This window comes from Diachasmimorpha longicaudata, chromosome 8, assembly GCF_034640455.1.
Source record: "Diachasmimorpha longicaudata isolate KC_UGA_2023 chromosome 8, iyDiaLong2, whole genome shotgun sequence".
Classification (NCBI taxonomy): Eukaryota; Metazoa; Arthropoda; class Insecta; order Hymenoptera; family Braconidae; genus Diachasmimorpha; species Diachasmimorpha longicaudata.
In genome coordinates this window covers 4,420,269-4,440,101 of record NC_087232.1, presented here as the reverse complement: position 1 = coordinate 4,440,101, position 19,833 = coordinate 4,420,269, and the positions used below count along the sequence as shown (strand labels likewise).

Sequence of the window (19,833 nt, the reverse complement as noted above, 5' to 3'; positions counted from 1 at the left end):
CATTGCTTTTTATTTTTTTTGCTCAAACGGATTCTCCCGCAACAGAAAACGTGTATGTGAAATTTCCCCGGAAAATGTTAAATCCGAAACGCCTGAACATACGATTCAAACCTTCTGATTAAGAATGTAATCGCATAGAAATTAAATGTTTACGTTAAAGGGAAGAATTTGTCGAAGAAATGTTAACGAAGATTTTTACGGAAAAAAAAATCTTCAACATCGCCATTCCCTTCATTCACATTTATTAGAACATTTGGAAGATTCTCATGAACATTACGAGTCAGTCGAAAATCCACTGATATGTAGAACCGAGGAGAATAATAAAAAAATTTCAGGCTCGTCACGTCTCTCCGTTCAAAATCGGAAAAAGCCCGAGGTGATTTGGAATCGCTCGATCGGGACGAGAAAGAAGTCCGCCAGCTTCAACAACGCCTGGAGGAGCTTCATCAGCGCATTGTAATTTTCTACGTGTTTGGATCAGATCAAGAGGATATTGAGAACTCTATAGTCCATCTGAGAGAGAGCCTATTTGAGCTTGTGGACACTGTTAAGAGATTCTCCGGTAGCACTAAGGCGCGGTACCAAGCTAGCCAGCAGCTGGTGCCGAGTGATTTGGCTCAACAATTGACATCACTGGAGCTTAACGCTGAGAGCGCAGTACAAGCGATGGAGGAGAAGCAGAGGGAGCAGAAGCGAGCAAGAACAATAAGGAGTGATTATTTGTCAGATGTTGATGAGCTTCAAGGATGGATACGCCAGGCTGAGCTCAAGGTTCAAGACAGATCGATTGAACCGATGAAACTCAGGGAATCACTTCGACAAATTCAATCCGAACTCACAGCCATGGCTGACAAACTCGAGAGATTGACGAAGAATGGACAGACAATCATGGAAAATACAAGAGACGATGAGGAGCGAGAATTGATTTGTAAAACAATTTCAAATCTTACCGAACAATTGGGACAAATAAGATCCTGGCTGGAGGAGAAGAAACAGCAAGTCGGTGATACTCTCGATGCTTGGCAAAGATTCCTCGCTCTCTATGAAGCTGTCAGAGCTTGGACTGAGGAGAAGAGGGTATTCCTGCATGAACCATTGAGGCTCACATCACTCGTTCAAACTCGTCAAAGACTGCACGATTACTCGGTAGGTTTTTAGGGAATCAGGGCTACCGAATATAATAAAATTTACAGCGATTAAAATTGTCATCCGTATTGTAGACCGCTGTTAAGAGTTGCAAACAAGTCAACAAAAATCTGAGTGACATGGGCAAGGAGTTGGAATTGATCGGTCAGTTCACGAGCGTTGGAGATTTGCCAGAGAAACTTACGCAGGCTGAAGAAGCCAAAGTCGAGGTTGAGGGTCAATTATTGCAGAGGGTTAGTTGAATATTATAGAATCAATTCAGTGGCAAAGGGGTAAAACCATTTAGCAGTATGAATATTGAAAAAAAAAATCCTGAAGCTTTCTTACAACATTTTTTAATGAATGAAATCAAAGTCCTCGTGGAAATTTCACCATCTTCCTTTTACGCGGCTAAGACTTGAGTCGAGATGAATGATTTTATCTCTTTACTACTGATTTGAATAGAAATAGATCTTGGAAAAACCATTTGTTGTTGACAAAATTCTTTCAGAATGCACTGCTCCAAGAAGCCAGCGAGGAGTGGGATCAGTGTGAGAAGAAATTGAAGGACGCTAAGAGTTGGTTAGAGAAGGCAAGACAGAATTTAGAATCCCAACAAAATAAGAAAAAACCGTTGAGAGATCAGCATGCGATTAGGGAGAAAATGCTGAGTGATGTTACAATTCAGAAAACAAAAATTGCAATGTCGGTTGAAAAACTCGAGGTACATTTCAAGTCGGGACTCGTTGCTGATACTAAAATCAATGAGAATGCTGATGAAATTGTTGGCGAATTAAATACTCTCAATGAAATCGTTAAGGAGCAGGCGTCTTCGTTAGAGAGTTGTTTGGTACAAATCGATCAGTATCAACAGGTTAGCGCTCGTAAATTATCTCGGTTATCGTAACGTTGGACAGCATGAGACAATGTTTTATTCATTTCTAGGAAATACAACAACTCAGACATCAAATTGTCCAAGTTGAACAGCAACTGCGGGCTGCTCTCAGTCCCACTTATCTACCAAATGACCGTGAAACGGCAATGCAAGAACAACAGGTAGGTTTATCATTACGATTATATTGTGTTTATCCTCTTAATCATCACCTGCACCTTATTTATACGCTGACGCAGTTTTTATAATATTTGATACCAATCAAGTGACCCCAGTACTTAATATCGACGGGAGATGAACTCCTCCCATCGCCCCTCTTCACGATTACGCGGTGAAACTAAACTCACGTCTTAATAACGTTTTTTTTTTATTATTAATGACAAAGTTCATTAGAGCGTAACAGTAGAAATGATACTAATTTTGTTACTGACTTAATTCACTTCTTCGTTAGACTGTTGGAAACATTTTGATGCTTTTTGCGGAGAGAATGAGGTGGAAAATGACTTTCAGCTTGTTCATCAAGGTGTTTCCAGGATGGGAATTCATATTAATTAATCTATGAACCCAGTAATATTCCCTTTTTCGTTGCTCAAGAAGAATATTTTATTTTACCTCAATAACAACCTGTTATTTTTTCATTGAATTATCGAAAAAGGAATGAAGTATTCTTCCAGGCCCTTCCACAACTTCCCTATCACTTACTCACAATCACTGGCTTTTATGTCTATACACGAGGCCATATTTGTTCACACTGCATGCACATCAACACGTACCTGTTAGATTAAACTAGACAAACATTATCAACATTTAACATTGTTAACCATTAACTAATTAACAATCATTAATAATACATTGCTGACGTGCTTCATGACAATTCAACTGATTCATAACACATCATCTCAAGCATAAGGGTATTGGTTGGTATCTCATTGTGAAGGTTTTACAATTATTTTCACATTAGTCATTAAGTTTGTTTGGTATTTCTGTTATCTCACGAGAGTACTTGATTTTGCTTGTTTGTGTTAACGTTTTTTTTCATATTTATACGAGTTTTATTTCATATTTTTTACTGTCGTTATTCAGTTTATGTCGATAAAAATGGAACAGTGAGTAATGATCACAATGTGTTACAAAAAATTATTTACACGAGTCACAATAATGTACAGATGTAAAATAGAAAATCTTACTTCTCACTGTCATCGTCCTCGTCTTCCGGTCAAAGAAACAAATCTTTGATGAAATTAAATATTAAAATTCAGTGAAAGGCAACAGACGGCACAATCAAGTAACCTCTCCTGGACAATTATATTTTAATCAAATTATTTGAAGATATGTTTTATTACTCTACATTTTGTTTCGTTGGGCATTTCATTTATGAATTTTGTTTGCTGCCTTTTCTTTTCCCTTCCTTCCAATCGTCATGGTTATTCCTTCATCATAACCATCATCATCAACAAAACATCCAAAACGAAACATCGAATTGCCTCTTCTCTATCACTCCTGTTCTTTCTCTGCCTCTTCCATTTTTCTCTTTCTCTCTGCAATGAAAAATCGTTCTCCAACACGTTTTCATTCGACGGACTAGACTTATCGTGAGAGGATAAGATCGCTTCAAAGTAAAATTCACTCACGCACAGAACGCTCGAAATTACTGATACAACGTGGAACACCCGATATTGAGCCGTTGGAACCATAATACTTGGAATAATTAATTTACTTTTGTTTTTTTGGAGACTCGAGAACTCACGTTGAGACTCATCTCCCGTCGCTAAAATTAATGATTCATAATTCTTAACATTCTTGCCAATATTATTTCCACTTAATGCGTCGTGATACGTCAATCTGACTTCCTAGTATCTAATAATTTTTCTATAGATATTTCTTATTACCGAATAATCAGCGCTATGTCGAATATGACGATTATCAAATAAATAAAGTGCCTTTGATGAAACATTGCGAAACGACGTCAGCGTTTTAGAAGAAATCCTTACCCCCCTTTCTCAAAATGCTTAAGAAAATTTTGCAAAAAAAAAACAATCTGACATTCATGTTATCGATGTTCTTTGGCTGTTGCGCTGTGTCGCGTACAGGCCTTACAGACGCAAATCGACGATTGGAGTCAACGATCGAGAGCAGTGATGGATGAAATTCACACCCTGGATCCGTTCTATTCGCCATCCGGTGACCAGAGTCCAATTAAAATTATTGGTCTTATTTCATACGCTGACATTGCGGCCGGTAGATCAAGTCCCACATCTAGAAATACTTCTAGAAATACTTCTAGGAATGCCAGTCCCCACAAATGTCCACAAGATATATCCCTCGATGCAACAACTACCCATAAAATCCACCGTCCTGTTGGAATTCGTCCACAAACGAGACTCCCCCCAAAATCTCATGATGAGCCACGACAAGAGAAAACAGTTCATCCCAAGTCTCAAGGGAAAGCCGAGAAATTAGGGAGACGTGATGTATCAAAAGAATCTTCTAAGAAAACCAAAGCAACACCTCAGCAATCAGCACGTCGTGGAAGATCTCCCACCAGAAAAATGGAACAACCCAAATCTCCAGGTGTTCAAATTCAGGTGACTGTTGATGAAGCTCCAGCACAACAACATTATTCACATAGGACGCAGTCCTCAGAATCAGGGGCTCTGGCTCCAAGGGAGTCGCCTAGGGGAAGATCTCCAAGTCCCATATGGATTCCGGGTTCCACATCATACGCTGAAATTCTAAGGGGCAATGCCCAGGAGCCGTTTACAGCTGTTGCTGTCGAGCAAGATTCAACTATGACGAAATTATCAGCTGGAAGTAAACCAGATATCACAGATGCTCGACCTCAAATAATCAAAACTGCAGATGTAGGACGCGGCCTGTCTGCACGCCAGGAACATCCTCAACCTGGAAGAGATGTTGAAATTTCTTATCATGAAATCAGCCAGATTCCTGAGCAAGTTCAAGCATGTTCACCATCGGTGATTACGGAATCCTGGACTGAAAGTTCCATGGAAGACTACCAAGTACTAAATACAGGATACGAAACAATTCCGCAGCCTCCCCGGACAGAGGTGTACAGCTACATGCATCCTATGCCGGAATTAGTGGGTTTCATTAACGCAGGATTGGGAGGATATCCAGTGGGCTCGTATGTGTATCCTCAAGGACATCAACAAGTCGCTGCGATGGAGATGCAGCTGAACCCATACGAAACCCACATGGGATACAGTGATGACCGTTACATGTCCTCTCAGGGTTATTTAGCTACAGGAGTATATCAACAAGTGTCACTTCAGCAGTGCCCAGACCCCGAAATTCGCTATCATGATTCACCAATTCCCCTACAAGCCCCCAAAATTCGTCCAGAATCGAAAATACCTGAAGTTCAGAGTCCTGTGGTCGCCCCAAAAATCATTGAAGTTTCGAAACCGAGTGAAGTTGTTGAACACAGAGAGGAAATAGCTGAAGAAACTAAGGAAAGCATTCATAAGCCAGTTAATGTGGATGTAGAACAGAGTGATACGAGAGGGCCGTCCATATCATACGCGAAAATTTTATCCACGGGTTTACCTGCTGTCGTCATTCCACCACAAAGTGAAGGAATAGACGCAGGTAGACGTTCGCACTCTCCTCATGAAGTTACACCACTTGAAGCGAAGCTCAATAGAGGAGCTAATAAACTGTCCAATGTCTTGGAAGAGAATGCTGGATCAGCGAAAAAGTCCGATAAAAACTGGGATACAATTAAGAAGAAAGATTCAAGGAAAAAAGCTCCGGAGAAATCTCCGGTACGAGCGGAGCCGATTCCAAAGGAGAAAAAATCAAAGAAACAGCGAGAAAGATCCGAGAGATCAGAAGACAAAAAGGCTCATAAAGTAGTCCCGGACGAAAAGTTAATAGAGAACATCGAGAAATCCAAACCCGCTGTTAAGGTTCAGGAAATCCAGGAGGATGTGAAGACGGAACTGAAGGAGGAACAGGGGGAATCATGTGAACTTCCAACTCAGAAGAAACGCAAACAAAAGAAGAAGAGAACTGATAAGAAATCTCACGATGACGAGATTGATAAGGCTCTGAAGGAAATTGAAATAATGGATAAGAAGGTTAGAGGACAAGGTGAGAGGGATCAGAAAATTCTGGAAGGAAAGCCTCAGACAGGAAGTATAACAGGGAAAACTGCGGAAAAAGATGAAGTTGTGTCACAGCCGAAGAGAAAATCTGAAAAGAGTATGGTGATCAAAGCTGATGGAGACTCAGTAAAGGTCAAGGAGCCAGAAGTGCAAGAAGCCTTCAAAGGTAAATCGAAAAGTAAAGGAAAAGGATCCCATCAAGAGAAAATTGTTGATAGGAAATCTGAAGAGAAATCGGAGGCTAAATCAGGAGAGGAATCGCTGATAAAATCAGAAGCAGAAGTGAAGAGTGAAATGACAAAACCATCACAAACTGACTCCTCAAAGACAACAGAACTCAGTGAAAACTTTGAGGCTAATGCTGATAACAAATGCAAGGTTGACAAAAAATCTGATGGTAAAAAAAAGAAAGCAGACAAAAAATTGAATGGAAAGGCTGAAGAGAAAGCTGAAGGGAAGTTGGACGAGAAACCACAGTCAGAAGAGAAATTACCAGCCAAAGTCGAAGAGACCATCAAAACATCTGAAGAAAAATCAGAAGTGAAAACTGGAGAGAAGTCTCGCACTAAGTCCCAACAGAAGAAGAAATCAGAGAACAAAATTCATCCTCAATCTGAAGACAAATTAAATGTAAAATCTGGAGAGAAAGTTATAGCTGAGATAAAATCTGATGAAAAACTGGAAACAAAATCAGAAAAAGTATGTGAATTGAAATCCGAGAAGAATTCAGACAGAGAAATCGAGGTGAAATCTGAAGCCAAAGTAGATTTGAACTCGAAATCCGACGGAAAATCTGTAGCAACAGACAATGAGAAACCTCAAGAGAAATCACAAGGTAAATCTCAGAAGATAACCAAACAGGAAGCCAAAATGCAACAAAAATCCCAAAAGGAACCTACACCTGAAAAACGAACACAATTAAAAACGAATGTTGAAGTCGTATCGCAAGAAAAAATGCAATTCCAACCTGAAGAAAATCCAAAGGTGGATGATGCAACTCCGAAAACATTCACAGAAACAAGTCAGATAATTCTTGAAGAAACACTGACAATAAAGTCTGATGAAAGCTCGCATTTGAAAGAGGAAAAAACTGTGAAGTCAAAGACGGAAATGTCAATGGAATCAGATAAGAAACCTCAACTAACATCGGTAGATAAATCCCAAAGTAGTTCTCAAAGAAAAACTAAAACTGGACAGAAATCTCAGGGAAAACTTCAGGAGAGCCCTAAAGTCGCCGAAGTTTTGAAATCAGAAGAGAAAGGCAAATTTAAATCGGAGGAAAAACTTCAATTGGAGATAGAACAGAAGCCCAAGGCAGAGGAGGCATCCTCTCAAGAATTTGACGAAAAGGCTTTACCGAATCCTGAGAAGAAAGAGGAAATTACATTCGATGAGAAGTCGCAATTACACGTGGAACTCATTCAAAAATCAGATGGAAAACCCTCTATGGAATTGACTGAAAAATCGCAGCCGAAATCCAAATCTGGAAAGAAACGACAACATAAAAACCAAGAGAAACCTACAATCGGTGATACTTCAAAATCAGAAAAGGTTGAAATTAAATCAGAGCTGAAAACACCGTTAGAAGTACAAGAGGCACCAAAAGTGGATGAGACAGCCAGTAAGAAATCAGAAGAAATGACTCTAACCATATCTGAGGTAAAAATGGATATAAAATCTGAAGAGGATGTACAGTCGAAACCCGTTCAAAAATTAGAACAGGAATTTTGTGTGGAATTATCTGACAAATCTCAAACAACTTCAATTGATAAGTCTCAAATAAAAACTAAATCTGACAAGAAGCCCAAGCAAAAACTTCAAGAGAAACCTTCGGTCGATGAAATATTAAAGTCAGAAGAGAAAATGGAAACAACATTATCGGAGAAACTTGAATTGAAGGTGGAAGTAAAACCCCAAGTAGTTGAAATAATACCTGAGGAAAAAGTGGAGACAGCAACCACTGAGAATCCAAAATTAGAGGTGAACCCCAGTCCAAAACCGGAGGAGGAATCCGGAATAAAATCGGATGAGAAGTCGGCACCAATATCAGCAGTAAAATCAGGCCAGAAATCCAAACCAAAAAAGAAGTCTCCAGCAAAACCAGAAGAAAAATCACAACCCAAACCCGGAGTGAAATCTGAGAAAGGTTCAAACAAAACTGAGCTCAGTCCTGACAAAAAGGTTGATGCAAAACTCCAACAGTCAATAGAAAAAGATGAAATCTCGAAAGAGTTAGAAAAACCCCTGCCAGGAGAAGAGAAAAAACATGAGATGAAAATTGACGACAAATCATCAACGAAATCTGAAATGTTGCCTTCAACTAAATCCAAAGAGCAGCATGCGATTGACATTGAAGAAAAAGTGATCATACCTGAAGCGAAAACCCTTCCTAAATCAGAAGATAATGCAGTACCCGAAATAAAGGTAAAACCACTGGAAGTCCTCGGGCCAAAACATGAAGATCAACCAGCACTCACTCTTCATGAAGAGAATATATCTCTAGAAAAACAAAGTCTAATACCTTTGGAAATTAAACCTGAAGAGACAAAGTCAAATGAATCTCCCGCGGAAGTTAAAAATTCACAAATAACTGTCTCACTACAAGAAGTTGTTTGCACAAAGCCAGAGAATCCATCTGATGGTCAAGGTATAAGCGATGCTCATGAAGGAGTGAAAGCTGTTAGTAATTCTGCAGAATTGAAAGAACAAAGTTCAATCTTCATTTCTGAAGAATCAAGACATGCTCAACCCGCGACATCTGAATTAGTAATTCAGAAAGAGAAACCAAAACAAGTGCTGAAATCAAAAAAACAGAGTAAAGAAAAAATAGTAGTTGAGCAAATTGCACCAATGATCGTTGTAGAGTCAAAGGAACACACAGAGATTAAAGGCAAGGGTGAGCCCAAGAAAACAGTTTCTAAGGCTGTGACATCAACTGTCTCAGATATATCCGCCAAAGGAAAAGATGAGTCGAAAGTATCTCATGTTAAAGATGATAACGACACGACAACAAAACCGCAAGTGGATAAAGCAGTGATCATTGAGACCACAATGACAACCGTGAAAACAACAAACACAGGAACTGAAGAGATTCTTTCTCCCAACGTAAAAATACTGGAAAATGTTTCTCTTTCTACTAAGTTTGAAGAACTGGTAGAGTTGAGACCAGCAAGTGTTGAAGCTTCGCTCACAACAACTTATGCTATGGTCAAACCACAACCTCAAGCGATTGTTCAGCAGATGACTTCTCCGGTAGAACCTGAAACATCTCCTCGGGAGAGTGAAAAATCTGAAGTTTCCCTCTCCCAGGTTTCTAGTGGCGTATCTCCTCTAGTGCCTGACAAACTGGCGACTGTTGAAAAGCAGAAAAAATCCGATCTAAGCAAGCTAGATCAAACTCAAGGCAAACCAGAATTTCAGATTGAGGGCAACGATTCACCGTTATTTGGAAGTGTCCAAGATAGAAAGAAAAGTAAATCGAAATCCAGGAGCTGTTCCTCCATGCAAATAGGCTCACAAGATGGAAAAAGTGTTGACCCTACAATTGCTACACGAGAAGATCAAAAACCTACTGAAATAGAAAAAACGGAATGCTATGCTGAAGATGAAGAAATCGTGAGGATTATGGAGCCTATATCTCCCCCGAAAAAAGTTGATTCATCTGGGACATTGATTGCCGAAGAGCAGAAGCAATTAGTGATAGAAAAAGGGACATCTGCGGAATTACTGGATAGTACAGTCGTAGAACCAGTAAAACTCTCAAAAGAAAATGCATCGCCTGCTGATGACTCCATCTCTTCTCCCATCAAAAAGTCGAAAAAAGCTGAACCCGAAAAATTATCGAAAAAACCTAATACTAAGAAAATTGACGTCGAAAACATGTCACCCATAGACTTGGCCAGTAATCTGATATCTGATCCATTCCTGAAGCCCTATTGGATCCACTATCATCAATATTCGGAGGCAGAGAGTCACTTTCACCAACACTTCAAAGTAATTCGAGTCGTCCAAGAACCCCAAGTTCCGCTTTTGTCAACAGATGGAACAGAATGCAGTAGTTTAGAGAGAATTGTTCAAGAATCGAAAATGAAGATAGAAGAACCTGAGCGTAAACGACCAGAAAAGAGTTCAGAAATTCTTCAAGAACCGCTGATAACATTGGCACCTCAAGAAAAACCTCCAGTTTTGCTAGAACAACCATTGGAAGCTCCAATTTTAGATACAAAAAAATCAGAAAAACAAGGTGTTGAGATCACACAATTATCAACCTTAACCGTACAGGAAATAACTGGGGAATCTCCTGTGCTTCCTTCAGAAAAACCAAAGTCTGTTGAGGTTGAAAGAAAAATCGAATCTCCGGAGAGAAAGTCAGAAACTGCAACAATTAAGCAAGAGATTCCAGAAAATGAAAAATCTAAACTCGTAATCAAACAAGAGGAATCAAAGGGAGTTCATCTTGTCGCTGCTGATGATTGGATGAGCATATTGGATGGACCAATGGTAATTGAAGATGATGATTTCGATGATATCCCACTATCTCCAGAAAATGTAAAATCTGAAGATGAAATAGCAGCACCGCAGCCCTCTGTGCCTTCGTCTAAATCATCGGACGACGTTGAACGATCCTTCGGGAAGATAGTCGAACAGCTCTCACAATCTGAAACGGGTGAAAAACTGCTAAAAGAAGGATCTATTGCAAATAGTCCAGGTCCTAATAAAGAAAAATCCACGGAACAAACAGAAAAATTGAAAGAGTCTCCAAAGGAAACACTTGAGCAAGATAAATCCACCATTAAAACATCTGTTGCGGTTGGCATTGAAAAGTCCGAAACGATTCCGGTTCCTGACAAACCCAAAGAAAAGAAAAAGCAAGATAAAAAGTCGAAGAAAACCGTTACTACATCTGCAGAGGCTTCAAAGAAAATATCGGATGCAAAACCGGAAACGTCACTGGACATCACATCATTGAAACCAACTGTGGAACAGGTGATTCCACCTGAAAAGTCGCAAGAAAAAAATATATCTGAAACCCCAGCAATTAAAATTGGAGTTGATGGATCTACTGTTAAAGATAACGAATCAGGAAGAAAAGAAACAAGAAAATTCTCAGAGAAGCTTGTGGAGACCTCCCAAAAAGCTGCGGAGGAAATTAAAAAACCAGGTATTGAAATTCTACCAGAACTGGCCACAACAGTAATTGAGGCGAAATCAATGGAAGTTGTCCAACAACTGAAGGATGAAGTACTTGATGCGGCGAACCAAGAGCTTCAGAAGTCCAGCGAGTCCAAGCAATCTGAAGAAAAAGTCAATGTTGCTGAGGATATTTCGACGACACCTTCACCGTCTCTTGTTAAGTCATTAGAATCTTCTGCTGACAAGTCAAAGAAAAAACTTAAAAAATCAGAGAGAAAGCAGAGTCAAAAATCAGTTGAACAAATGCCAGGGCAACGTGACCTAGTGCCTCAAGAAAAAGAAAATCTTGCTGCAGAAAAATCTGCTGGAATCCCAGTAATCCTACCCGAGCTGGAAAAACCGATTGAGGAGTCGGAATGTAAATTATCTTCAGTATCTTCGGAAAAATCTAAACAAAAACAAAAATCCAAAAAACCAGTTGAAAATATCCACCAAATGTCCGACGAAAAGATAACAAAAATCACCGAAACAACAATTGTGTCATGTGTGTCTGAAAGACCAGAAGAAATTGAAGCTCCAGTCAATTCCAATGGAAAATCTTGGGCTTCGATTGTCAGTACAAAAACGACAGAATTTATAGACCAGGAACTTGGAAGTTCCCCATTACCGGCAGATATTGAAGTAAAACCCCCAGCTCAGTTGGAAGCTTCACCCGCACCTTCCATCACTGATTCAGCCATTAATCCTCCAGATTCCCTTGTGGCTCAACCCGCTGCGGTCACGCGCCGAAAGACGAAGAAGATAAAGAGGAAAGACATAAAGCCAGAATCTCAAAAACCCGCTGAAATTCCCGAAGAAACGTCTGTTGAAAAATCAAGTCCTACTCCATCAGAGCAAGAAATCTCACATACTTGGGATAAATCTTTCGCTGAAGTGGTAGGCAAATCGGAGACTTCTTCACCTCAACCTATCGAGCATCAAAGAACAGATATTGAGGTCGTGAAACCAGAACCCCTCCATCCTCGCGGATTGGAAGAAACTCCTCGTGAAGTGTCTGAATTGCAGGAGGAAATCACTGCAACCGAAGATCAGAAGCCATCTCATCCAATTGACATCATTGACGCTCCAACAATTCCTTCCGAGACATGTACCTCTTGGGCTGACGAGGTTGAGGTCGACAAGTCTCTAGATCATCGTCAAACTGATCTAACTGTTCACCTCACGGATGAACACGATGACTCTTGGGCTTCGATTGTTGCGAAAAATCAGATGAAAGTCCCGCAAGACGTCCCAGAAATTTCTACTGCTAAAAAACCACAAATAACCTTGGAATCGGCGCCTCAGATAGTCGTTGAAGAGGTGGTTGCACCTGAACCGATAGAGAACGTGGTCACTGTGGACGATCAAGGGTTCATGGAGTTCGTGAACCGTCGAGAGTTGCGATCACGCCGATCGAGATCCCGTTCGAGGAGTGCTAGACGTGAAGGCTCATCACAGACACGAGAACATACCGAATCGAGCGATGTCAACCCTGAAGCATTAGAGACAAAAGAAGTAACTGGAGTAAATATACTCACTGTGACGCCGGATACAGAGAGCTCTAATGATTCTGAAGCTTCCCAGAAGAATAAGAATAAGAAGGGTAAGGGAAAACCTTCAACACCTCAAGATAAAATTGAAAAACCAAAAGAGGTAGAAAAGAAGAATGAGAAAACTAAGCCAGATGTTAATAAAGTTGCGGAGATAGTTCCGAAACCAGTGGAAGATGCGAAACTCCAGGAAGCAGTACAGTTATCCCACGGGAAGAATAAGAATAAAAAGCAGAAGGGGAAGAAATCAGCCACAGGAGAGCAATTTACCTCAACAACTATTGATGAAATGAAATGTCAACCAATTGTACCGCAGGAGAAGCCCGATCCGCAGCCCCTGAAGGACAGTCAAGAAGAAAAATCTGCTGCGATTCTGGAACTAGTCGAAGAAAAAACTGTTGTAGAAGAATCCGGCAGTATCACAAAATCAAAGAAGAAGAAATCCAAAAAATCCAAACCTGAACCTAAAACTGAAACACTTGAAACAAAGATTGAACCCCCTCTTCCAATCCTGAAAACGGTGGAAACGATGGAGGAAATACCGGAACAGAACATGCAGCAAAAAGAAGAGTCCCACTCTGCGAACAAGAAGAATAAAAAGAAAGATAAAAAATCTGACAAATCTGAAACGGTTATGTCTGCACCAACTACTGTAGACATTTCATCTGAGACATGTCTTCAAGAATCAGAAAGGAAGAATGAAAATGAACACAAGGAGGAGATAGCAGTTGCAGTCCAACCCACAATTGTGCCACAAGATCACCTGGAGAAGAGCAGCTCGAAGAAGAAAAACAAATTTGAATCAAAGCCTGCTACTGTAATAGAAATAGACAATTCTTCTCTGAAAATTTCTAAAGAGCAAGAGCATATTTCTGAGCAGGTGTCCAGCGCTGTCATTACTACAGATGCACAAACTTCGAAGGACAAAGTTGATAATTCGAGTCAATGTGGAAACAACAAATCCAAGAAGAATAAATCTAAGAAGAGGCCAGTCAAATCTAATGACACTAAACCAGACGAAACTCGTAGCAGAGATGACCAGCATCACCAAATTCAAACTACTGAGGAAATAACTCCTCAATCTGCTGAAGAACCGGTTGGCGAAATCAATACCTCGCAAGTTGCAGAGAAAGAAATCTCTAAAAAAGGACAGATGATCGAAGTTCCTGCCAAAAAGAACGAGTCTTCTCAGCAAGGAGATAATCTCCATGTAGTTCCAGAGCAAGATGCCCCAAAATTGCAAGAAATACGTGATCCTGCTCTAGATATTCCTATAAAAACTGAAAAACCGGACCCTCCGACAAACACAGAGCCAACTTTGATAAAGTCAGAGCCGCAGACAGTCAGCACTGAATCTACCGTGAAAACTGAACAAACCCCACTGAATGAACAAGCAGGTGAACCTGCTCAACTGAAGATCGAACAACAGATCATCACTTTACCAGAGTCAGTCGAAAAATCTCCGCAAAAAATGATTAAAGTCAAGCTAGAGCCCAAATCAGAATCAACTTCCCCGAAACCGGAGCTATTCGGGCCTGTTGAACCCCCAACTCCTGAGGATATTAAAGCCGCCGGCTTCTGTCTAATCCATAATGATCCTGAAGCATTCGAGGACATGGTGATAATTCCACCGGTCTCCCTACAGACTCCTCCAAAATGTCCGCTACCAAAAGCGAAAGCCTCTTCAGACCTTCAATCCCAGTCTGACATGACCCCAATCGAAGTTTGCGAGACTTCCTCCGATAAAGTTCAGTTTTACATCGATGAGGATGACATTGTAGTGATCAGTCATACTCCAAAAGAGGCAAAGTCCCCAAAAATTATCGATATCATCGAAATTAATGACGACGAAATCGAGGAAACAACGAGAGAAGGAGAAGAGCCCCCAAAATCATCGAACCTATTGGAATCAATGGCCATGGACAGCTTTTGGTACAACAAACACCAGTACCACACAGCAGAAAGAGAGTTCTTCGAGGCACTCGCTTCAAAATCAAAGCAAAAGGTCTCAGAACCAATTGATAAATCAAATCGCGATAATAACAATGACGATTCTCACGGGGATTCGGGTAATGGTGGCGGACCCAAAGACACAACTAACACTTGCGCCACATCAGCATTACCATTTACCGAAAGACTCGTCGCGGATTTACCGGGTGGCATGTGTAGCTGGAACGACTACAGCACCTATTTAGCTATCGATACCGACAACACACGGGTGGATCCACGTAATCAATATCAAAATGACAGAACCAAACGCGTCGATAACTATCACGAAACCTCCTATTACATTGCTTCTGTATCTCTTCTTTCTGAATCTATGCTATCCCATTCCGATATTACCCCTCCACAGTCCACACATTTAGGTAGAGAATCTGGAGAATCAATGGAGCTGTCAACTGATCATATCGAGGAGGAGGTGATGGAAAACGTGGCTAATGGAATTCTTGGGTTCAAGGTGCGACCGCAAGTGCTCGGTCTTGTTGCATTAATTTGACGTATTTTTGTTTTCATTTTGGAATTTCCTAGGCTTCATCTGTCATGGTTTTTTTTTCATATTTATACTTATTCATTACTACACAACCATTGATCCGTCATGAGCCTGTATATGCTCGATATTAGGTCTCCGCTTTCCTGTGGATTAATTCATCATTGGGTGGATTAATTGGCCCGCATGATCCGTTCATTAACAGCATATCTTACCTGTGCAAGACCTATCCGCGTCCATATGTCATACCTAACATATTGTTCAATTAATTCCACTGCGTTGTATTCAATTAAATGAATCCGGAAGACGCGAGTGAAGACACACTGGACGCTGATAGGTCACAATCATTGTCAAACAATTAAACATCTCATTGTTGATATTATTTTGTGTTTTTCGCAGGTTTTGTTCGTGAAAAAAAATATTTGTTGCCTCGAGCCTAATCCATATAGCTATTAATCCGTCGCCTGGACTTGTACAGGAATTTTTTTGTGACATGCACGTCATTGATTTTCTTGATGGAATTTCGTTGATCGTCAATACAATTTTTAGTCGATCTTAATGGTTTTTTATGGTTTACAGGAATCACTGGAGGGTGATATTCATGATCTTAGAGTGGCTGTTAACAGACTAGAAGAGGCTCTCGGTGATTTACCGAAGGAGAGTTTACAGACAATGCTGGTAACGCTAACGGTAAGACTACCGACTTAAAAAATTTTTATTAATTATTTGGCTCAGTGATAACTACTAAAAAATTAATTCTTCAGATAATAGAATATTTTTACCGGAAAATTGCGGGATTTTCCATTTTGGTGATTTTAGACTAGAACCGGAAATTAAATTATATAGAGTAAAATTGGTGTGATAAACGCAAATGCTAGTCTTCATAACAAAAAATATTCGCAGATAATTCAAAGCAACCTTCAAATGCACGACCAAGCAGGCACCAAACTTCAGGAAAAACTCAGTAAAATTTCTCCCAGTGCGGACACTCAAGAACTAGCAGCTTTGCTCGCTGGAATTCGTACGAGAATTGTAGCTCTCCTGTCCCAGGTAGAGCAAGGACGAATCACCCTGGAGAAAGCACAAGAAGATCAAGAACGACGAGAGCAAGAAGTCGTCCAGTACAGACAATTCCTCGAGGAGACTGAATTGTGGTTGAGGGCCTTAATCATGTCGTTTAGTCAGCAACACACTACTGAGTCGTACAAGGTGAAATTCCTCTCTGATCTGTCGTCGTTAATCGACACATTTAATTGCAACAATCAAATGAGTTTTTATAATGACCTCAGGCCCTGCAGAACGAGTTAGAGACCAAAGCAGATCGAGTTTCCAAGTTGGAGGCTCTACCCGAGGTCAATGCATTAGCAAGAGGACTGAAGGATGCACTAATGGAGATGAAGACAAAAATATTTGAAAAGCAGCAGGTACACGAGACTTACAAGATCACTGGGGCTTACGCACTGTTCATTACTCATCGCACATCGGTTATGGGACACGCTTAGATATTCATCATCACTTGTTCTTGTTAAAGATGAAGGAAAATGAAAGAGAAAATAACTTTCTAGTATCTTGCTCATGTAAGATACTCTGTAGAGTTCTCAGATTTTGTTTTGCTCTTAAAATATCAGGGTTTTTTTGCACCACTTTTGTGACAATATTTCAGTTAATTCTTCATACATCTTCTGCTTAATATCGGTTAATTCTTTTTTCATAATCCTTTGTGGTAAATGGTGTACATTCATTTCTATTAGGTATCACTATTAGCTTACCTTATTTGTGAATACGTAATTTGCTCTTCTCCTCATGGGTAATTCACATTTTCTTCAATTTTTCTAGTCCTTTGTATTAATGTTTTTCTCGTAGTGTAATTTTATTTAATCTTCAAATTACATACTTCTTTTCTTCGTTGAATATAATTCTCACGTATCTAAATGTAGTGGTTTAGTCTAAGGTGTAGAAATTAAATGTAGATTTCTTGCATGTAACTAGGATTGTTTACAGTTATTGTAATTTGTTTATTATTAAAATATTACCGTTCATCCCAATTTTATTTATTCATTACTGAGTAGCTAATTTTTTGTTATCACTTAGCTCATCGCCATCAGGCCTAATGAAATACAATTTAAACACTTATGAGTTTATCATCTAATTCATCGAATGTATAATTAATTATCTAACAACACTTTCCTGAGCATAATTTTGCAAAACCTCTAAAACTAGTATCCAAAAAACTGTTTAGATTTTTTTTATTGTGAATGAACGAATAAAACAAAAAAATCATTAAAATGTAGACAAATTTCCCCTGAAAATTCCACAATGCTTCCTTCATGCAATAAATCTCGCTCATTCCATATCATCACTTTCCTCTCAGAGTACTCCCAAAACTCCCTAAAACCCTTGATTTTTCCAGGAATTGGAGGACGAACCTCTCGAGTATGACGTATCAACGATAGATCAGATTCCATCAATTCACTCAGCTGAGGATTCCCTCTCCTGGGCAGACGTTTCCCTCCAAACTGGACAAAGCCTGACCGGCCAAGCACCAGCCTGCCTCACCAAGCAAACCTCAACCTCCCTGATCCTAGACCCACCTACACTCCAAGGAGAGCCAATTCCAACTCAGGTCTGTCTCGAACCCAAATTCCAGGAGATCATCAAAGTCCGAAAGACAGCAGACGATACCCACGATGTCCTGGAAATCGCCACTAAAAACATTCCCTCGACGTCAGAGGAGAGCGCGACAAAAACAGAGGATATCGTCGTAGACATGCGGTACCAAGATGCTAAACTCCAACAATCAGCATCTTCTGAATTGAACATTCACCATGCCGCACCTCAGGCGTTTGAAACCGTTGTGGTTGAACCTGATGATGTCACGACTGAGGTAGTAGTGGATGCTGACGGCACGAGAAGAATAATCGTGAGAAAGTTGAAAAGAACTGTAGTGACAAGCCAAATGACTCAACACCAAGTCGCACAGGTCTCCACTGCTTTCGGAGATGTTCCGACAGTGAAAACCGCCTCAGAAGCCACTATGCGTGGGCAGCAGATCACCCTGAGTAGAACAAGACCAGATGGTAGCGTGGAAGTCTCGACGAAACAGATTTATGGAGGAAGGGTCATGACAGGAGCACCTGGCGATGTTAAAGTTGAAGAATTCGAGGGAGAACCTCGCTACACACATACTATTGTTCAAGGAGAGTTGGAAGACTTAAAACCAGAAGAGGTTGTTGATGAGAGTGTGGTCTCGACAGGTGGAGAATACGAGACGAAAACGTCAACTGTTCACGCAGTGGTGCAACAGGTGACGAGAAGAGTGATCAAGAAGACGAGAAGGATTATTCGGAAGGTGACGATTATTGACGGGAAAGAGACGACTTCTGAGGAGGTGATTGAGGAGCCTGAAGAGGTGGAGATCGATGATCAGGATATTCCGCACATTAGTATCAATGTTGTGAAACAGGAGGAGGCGAGGACTATCCAAATAGATGCACCTGCTAGTCCTCTGAAAGGACCATTCTTTGGACCCTTCGCTTCTGGATTATCTGAAGGGACAGGTGAAAAAGTGGAAGAAGTGGAAACAGTTGGAGTTGAAGAGATGGAGGAACAATTGATTGAAACATCAGGAGCAGAACATTTGAAATCGTTGGAAGACGAAGCAATAGACGAAATTGAGACAAAAGAAGAACAAACAGTAATTCCTAGTCCTCCGGAGGAGGAAGAAATAAAAATAGATATTCAAGAGCAAGAAATGGTCACAGAAGAATCAAAGCCCATTAACGAAGACCCAAAATTGCTTGAGGTAACAAAATCCTCCCCAATAGGACTCTTGACCCAATCCTTGATCGATTCTGAACGCTCCGCTGTTTTGCAGAGCCCTGAGGTCACAGAACAACCCGAGGTACTCGATCAACCCCAGCCGGATGCCCCTCACGATGAGCAACAGCCAGAGTCTACTTGTAAGTCAGTCGATGCACCAGTAAAGATCGAAACACCTGGTATCGAAGTAGAGACAGGCACGGTAGATGTAGCTAAGCACCCTGAGAGTAGCCTCACCGTAGAATCTGTTGATGTGATCGGTTTAATTGTCCCAGAGGATGAGTTCAAAGTCACAAATGACGATCAGCAACAACATCTACAAGTACAGCGGCAATCTGAAATCCCCTCAACCGAAAAATCAGGAGATAAAGTGGAAATTTCGTTGTCGATTCGTAAAAATCAGGAGGGAAGTCCTGCAACAGTTGCTGTTGTCACGGAATCCCATCGACCAGTTGATGATGTATATCAAATTGTCAAAGAAAACGTTATGATTGAATTACCAGCCGAGGATAAAACTCCTGACATTCCTGAGGTACCTCAGCACACAGAAAAATCAGTCGTTGAAAAAGTTGAAATTTCCCTATCGATAAAACAAAAATCGGAAACCCCTGACGCATCGGTATCCGTGCAAACTGCAGCCGAACGTCCGGAAGATGAATG

The 19,833-nt window shown here is 40.5% G+C and overlaps 1 protein-coding gene across 2 annotated transcripts in view; it reads left to right on the top strand.

The window, feature by feature from the left end:
- Msp300 (Muscle-specific protein 300 kDa) overlaps positions 1-17,564 on the top strand; it is a 56,773-nt gene extending 39,209 nt beyond the window's left edge. Inside the window, exons 21-28 of one of the 2 annotated variants that reach the window (XM_064126108.1) lie at positions 336-1,146; positions 1,221-1,379; positions 1,637-1,999; positions 2,071-2,181; positions 4,108-15,324; positions 15,934-16,044; positions 16,258-16,563; positions 16,644-17,564. In XM_064126108.1, coding sequence (XP_063982178.1) covers positions 336-1,146; positions 1,221-1,379; positions 1,637-1,999; positions 2,071-2,181; positions 4,108-15,324; positions 15,934-16,044; positions 16,258-16,563; positions 16,644-16,856 — 13,291 coding nt within the window. In that variant the 3' untranslated portion in view covers positions 16,857-17,564. Of the gene's footprint in view, positions 1-335; positions 1,147-1,220; positions 1,380-1,636; positions 2,000-2,070; positions 2,182-3,602; positions 3,982-4,107; positions 15,325-15,933; positions 16,045-16,257; positions 16,564-16,643 lie in introns of those variants that run through there. The other variant, XM_064126110.1, reaches the window with a different exon arrangement.
- Positions 17,565-19,833: the final 2,269 nt, after the last annotated feature.